The 6,030-nt window shown below is 46.4% G+C and overlaps 1 protein-coding gene across 2 annotated transcripts in view; it reads left to right on the plus strand.

Annotated features, from left to right (window-relative positions):
• Window positions 1–595, plus strand: part of RRBP1 (ribosome binding protein 1) — a 62,653-nt gene extending 62,058 nt beyond the window's left edge. For both annotated transcript variants that reach the window (XM_060186407.1, XM_060186411.1), the window contains one exon: window positions 35–595. In XM_060186407.1, coding sequence (XP_060042390.1) covers window positions 35–70 — 36 coding nt within the window. In that variant the 3' untranslated portion in view covers window positions 71–595. The remainder of the gene's footprint in view (window positions 1–34) is intronic.
• Window positions 596–6,030: the final 5,435 nt, after the last annotated feature.

Below are 6,030 nucleotides of genomic sequence, written 5' to 3' on the forward strand. Positions count from 1 at the left end.
GTCTTCCTGTAACTCTACCTTTCTTTGTTCACAGGAGGAAGGTAGCTCAAAGGAAGGTACCTCTGTCTGAGCCTTCTCTGTGGACGAAGTTACTGTTCAACTTACCAAAATGCCTTACACATTCCTCACAAATAAACAAACCAACACAGCGTTATCCAGGCCCAACTTCCGGTAGCTGAGAGAAGCCATTAGAGACAAAAGTCTCCTAGAACCATGAAATAGATCTTCTAGACCCCCCCCACCCCCAGTTTATAAAGAAACTTTGTCACATTCGATAAACACTATTACCCAGGACCTGCCCTGGACTACCGCCAGCAGACGCCAAAGCCCTTATCAGCTCTGTGACAGACCCCAGGGTGTGTGCTGGGGAGGCCGGGACCTCTGGGTATCTATGTCAATCAGTGCAATTGTTTTGTCTTTCTGTGGGGTGGGGGGTCAGGAGGTGGGTAGATGGGGTGAGTCTCAAAGACTGTGGAACAGACTGGAGGGTCACAGTCCAATAAGCAGCAGCCCCTCACCCCAGAAGTTGCCAACCACAACTGATGTGTGACCTCCTGGATGTTAATGCCATTAAAAACAACAATGTCGCCCGGCACTGTTGCCTTGCCCGGTCTTCTGCTCAGCGGGACTCCCCAACCTAGCATTGGGGCCTGGGACTCCTGGGAAGGAACACATATGGCCTGGACCAGTGGTTTTGTCTAGAGAAGGGATAAAAGTTTTGCACAATTCCCTCGGCATCATCTGGGCAGAGTAAATGACTGTGACAGTTGGCCACAGCCAACTGACTAAAGATCTTTAGTCTAAGCAGGTCTGTGGGTGGGCTGGGCTGTTGTATGAAGTGAGCACCATCAATGAACAAGGGGAGCGCTGTCCTGGTGGGACTTGGACCTGCAGCCACACAGCAAGAGGGGTGGGGCCAAGGCAGACCACTGTTTTCCTTAAGAAGCAGGGTTCCATTGACAGGGCCCTAGACTTCCTGTGACCCTCAGATCCCTGGGTCAAGGGAGGGAAGCAATGGTCAAAGCCAAGGACAGAGGTTGCATAGAAGCATAGAGATAGCAAGGCTAGATATGTATGGGGTCTAGACCAGGTAAGGCAGTAGGAACCACAGGTTTTGAGAGAAGACCAGTTGTGCCTATTACAGACTTTGGAGGAGACTAACGTGATTTCAGGTGCTAAGAGACAGAAAATGTCCCAAATTTGCCACATGTCCAGCCCTACATTTTGGTTCTCAGGTGAAATTAACATTTGATTTGTTAAGTGTATCAAACATTGGGGGGGGGGGGTTTGTTGCAGGACCAGCTTAGTTTGAGAGCCTATGGAAGGCTGAAGGGCAGCTTCTGGGCATCACAGACCATTTCGCCCACTTCTTTGTACCTCTTGTGCCCTCTGCATGAGCAGGGGTGGGTGTCACAACTCACCTTTCCTCATACAAGGTCAGACTTGGGCCCTGATGAGTTTCTGGTGGGAAACAGGCCAGACCTATGCCCTTTGCCAGGAATCGTGAATCAAAATCACCACTGTGGGTTTAAGATTTTATCTATGAGAACAGAGAGAAAGAACCAGACATCAAGACATCACTGGTACATGTGCTGGTAGGGACTGAACTCAGGACCTCAGGCTTGCCAATGCTTTATCCACTGTGCTACCTCCTGAACCACGTCGTCTTGCATTTTTTTGTTTGCTTTTTTTGCCTCCAGGCTTATTGCTGAGGCTGGTGCCTGCACCATCAATCCACTGTGTTTTGTTGTCACTATTGCTTTTGGACAGGACAGAGAGAAATTAAGAGAGATGGGGAGACGGGGAAAGACAAGACACCTGCAGTCCTGCTCCACCGCCTGTGAAGCGACCCCTCTGCAAGTGGGGAACCGGGGGCTGGACTTGCATTTCTTTTATTATTCCCTTTTGTTGCCCTTATTGTTGTTGGTAGATAGGACAGAGAAATTGAGAGAAGGGGAAGATGGGTGGGGGTGGGGGTTGCAAAAGATAAGACACCTGCAGACTTGCTTCACCACTGTGAAGTGAACTCCCCTGCAGGTGGGGAGCCGGGTGCTCAAACTGGGATCCTTAAGCCAGTGCACTTTGTGCCACCTGCGCTTAACCTGCTGCGCTACTGCCCGACTCCCTGGACTGGACTTGCATTTTTTTTTTCTTAACCAAAGCACTGCTCAGCTCTGGCTTATGGCGGTGTGGAAGATTGAACCTGGGACTTGAGAGCATCAGGCATGAAAGTCTCTTTGCATAACCATTATGCTATACCCCCACCCTGGACTTGCATTTTTTAAAAATATTTATTTATTCCCTTTTGTTGCCCTTGTTGTTTTATTGTTGTAGTTATTATTGTTGTCGTTATTGGATAGGACAGAGAGAAATGGAGAGAGGAGGGGAAGACAGAGAGGAGAGACAGACACCTGCTTCACCGCCTGTGAAGCGACCCCTGCAGGTGGGGAGCTGGGGTTCGAACTGGGATCCTTATGCCGGTCCTTGTGCTTTGCGCCACCTGCACTTAACCCGCTGCGCTACAGCCCGACTCCCCTGGACTTGCATTTCTAATAAGCTCCTTTCTCCATGGCAAAGACTCCAAAACTGAAGACAATTATCACTGAAGGCAAGAAATGAGAAGACCCACAGAGAAAGAGGAAAAGAAAGGAATAAGAAGGGCTGTGAGATAGTGTAATGGTTTACAAGGTTTTCATGTGTGAAGCTCTGAATTGTTAGGTTCAATCACTTACACATGCCAGAGCTGAACAGTGCTCTGGTCAAGAAACAGGAAAAACTTTTTTTTAATTTACTGGCACAAAGGACCCTGGAAGTACCAAGCAACTACCTTGGGTTCTACAGGGTTATTGACGGTGGTGGCTGCTCCCTGGGTTCTGGTTATAGCTTTGTTCATCAATGGGGTGGGGGGAGGTTTAACCTGATGACAGAGGCAGGTTCAGTGCAGGGTGTGGAGGCCCCCCAAGGGTTAACCTAGAGACTGGGGGAAAAAGGCACTTGGGAAAAGGCCTCTGGGAGCCATCATCACCTGTCCTCCCTACCTGCTGCCAACAGGGGCTGGCAGTGCATCTCCCTGACCGACCAGCAGAGGGAGCTGGGTCTGCTGGGCCTTGCCTCAACCTGGCCTTGTAGCCACCACCTTAAATCCTGGGCAAGTTTCCATCATTGTGATCATTGTTTCTGGGCAAGCTTCCACTATTGTGATGGGAAAGAAGAGCCATTTAGGAAGCTATCTAAAGCAGCCACCACCCTGGACAGCTTCTAGCTTCTAGTTTATAAGCACCCTAGTATCTCAACATGGAACAAACACCCCAAGAGCCTGGCTCACTGGCCTGGCCTCTTCCACAAAGGCAGTGGCACCACTGCGGCACTGGCTTTTGTAGTCAGGCACGTGGAATGAAGTTTCAGTCGGGGGCAAGAAGCACTTCTCTCCCTAGCCCTGGCTTGACATAAGCCACAACCTGAACTTGGGGCTGCAACTGCATCTCAGCCCAGCCAGAGTTGACCTAGAGAGTTCAGAGCACATCTTTAGAGGCTACAGTGCTAACCTGAAGTTCCACGTGTTACCCATCAATAGCACTCCCAGACCAGGAAGCCCCATCATGCAGGGGCTTCTCTTCTGACTAGCTTCCTCTGGTCATCTCTGACAATAAAACATGGCAGGACATCTGACCTGTAGGCTCATAATGTTGTTTGATGAGTGGGATAGGAGAGTAGTATCTTACTGTACACTTTCTGTGTTTTCAAGTTAATCTCCAACAGATAAAACTCAAAAGCCCAAGAGAACTGTATTTTCCTTCTGCTCTAGATCTAAGTCTTGTTGCTGGCACTGAACAAGACCCACTCTTGGAATTCCAGGTGTTAGAAATGAATTTCTCTGGCCAAGAAGATAGCTTAACATATTGAAGCACAGGACTTGCAAGCCTGAGGCCTGACTGAGTGTTGAACACCAAGTCAGAATAGTCTCACAAAAGTCTATCATTTAAAGAGAAATGAAAAGTGGGGAAATTACGTACAGAAGTACAATGAGGGGGGTCAGGCGGTAGCGAAGTGGTTAATCACACATGGTGCAAAGCTTACTTGAGTAAGGATCCTGGTTTGAGCCCACAGCTCCCCACCTGCAGGGGAGTCACTTCACAGGTGGTGAAGCCGGTCATCAAGTGTCTTATCTTTCTCCCCCCCTCCGTCTTCCCTTCCTCTCTTGATTTCTCTCTGTCCTATCCAACAACAAACAACAACAGCAATAACCACAAGGCTACAAAGGCAACAAAAGGGTGAAGAAAAAAAAAAAAAAAAGGCCTCCAGGAGCAGTGGATTCATGATGCAGGCACTGAGCCTCAGCAATAACCCTGGAGGCAAAAAAAAAAAAAAAAAAAGTACAAGACTAGCTGAGAACATAAACCAACTCTGGTTATGTCCTGCCACTCAGTCAAGAACTTAGTTGTGCACCCTTAAGCAAAGTCTCTAGACTGGCTACAGGCTTGCTAGGTCCTATCCCCACTGTCTTTCTGGGACTGGGGAGAAACCAAGGAAAGCCTTCCATAAAATCCTGCCACTCCTTCCTCCCCTGCCACAATGTACTTAAATGGCCCTTCTTCCAGATGGAACTCGGCCTGGAGGCTATAACTGTATTTCAGAAATGCCCCAAATCACGAGAAAGTCATGTGTTCTCTCAGTCCAAAGGACAACAGACCAGTCAAGAAACAGAAACTACACTTCCTGTGTATAGACCAGCTGACATGCTGGGCAGTTCTACAAAGAAAGAAAATGACTCAGCTAAGCCTAATTCTGTTATTCAAGCCACGGTTTTAACTGTTTTCTAAAAGATGGATATCCTCTGAAATAGCAAAAACCCAGAATTTCTTTTGGCAGAGCCTTTACTTCATTTCCAGGACAGAAAAATAATCGTTAGATAAAACTTAAAATAGACAACTTTCTGCGAACATTTCTGTACTATGTTAACACTTGTAAAAAAGAAAAAAGTAAAACTATTTGCTGAAAGTAGCACATGCCTGCAGTTTAGACCTTGATTAATGTCAGCTGAAATCTAAAACCAGCACTACCTGCAATTCTTGTTAACAAGATTCTTGGGCCTCAAACCACAGAAAGACAATGAAGGTATTTTTCTCAAAAATACCCTCGGTAAAGGTAGTTAACCATTAGCCTTGCCCCAATTTCAGAAAAGAAGTTGAGATGTCAGGGAAGAAAGATATTTACATTCTATCTCTTGAACAGTTTGACATTCTTCCCATGACATCACCCCCCCACCCTCCTCACATACAGTGCATATACGTAAGTATCTGCACAGAGTGGCAATTATACAAGTGGTGACATATCACAAGTTGAAAACATGGAAAAGACTTTCTTCTAAAAGCCCATTACCAAATACCTGGTGATACAAGGTAGCTGTGGGACTGTAACATGCTCCTCAGGGGGGCTATAATAGAAAGTCATTAAAAGTACTGTTATGAAGTAGAAAAAAAAAAAATCAGTGTATCAGTGAACCAGTAGCCAGCACTATTTTTAATACAGCTCTGAAAGAATATTTTAAATAATGCCTAATAAACTTTTTTGCCTCCCAAATAAATCAGGTGATTAAAAACTTGGCATTTGAAGAAACATTTGGTATTTAAAAAAAGGTTCCCAACTTTTATATCAATTTTCTCATTAAGAGTAAAAAAGTAACCTTAACTCTAATTGTCCAAAATATCCAAACCTCAATGACTTATCCCATGTCGAAGACCAAATCTTTTTTTCTTTTTTTTTTTTGCCTTCAGGGTTATTGCTGGGGCTTAGTGCCTGCACTATGAATCCACTGCCCCTGGAGGCCATTTTTTCCCATTCTGTTGCCCTTGTTGTTATTGTTATTGATGTTGTTGTTGGATAGGACAGAGGAATACAGAGAGGAGGGAAAGACAGAGAGGGGTAGAGAAAGACACCTGCAGACCTGCTTCACTGCAGGTGGGGAGGCGAAGGCTTGAACCGGGATCCTTACGCCAGTCCTTGTGCTTTGCACCAACCTGTACTTAACCC

The sequence above is a fragment of the Erinaceus europaeus genome, chromosome 1, assembly GCF_950295315.1.
Source record: "Erinaceus europaeus chromosome 1, mEriEur2.1, whole genome shotgun sequence".
In the NCBI taxonomy this organism is placed as follows: Eukaryota; Metazoa; Chordata; class Mammalia; order Eulipotyphla; family Erinaceidae; genus Erinaceus; species Erinaceus europaeus.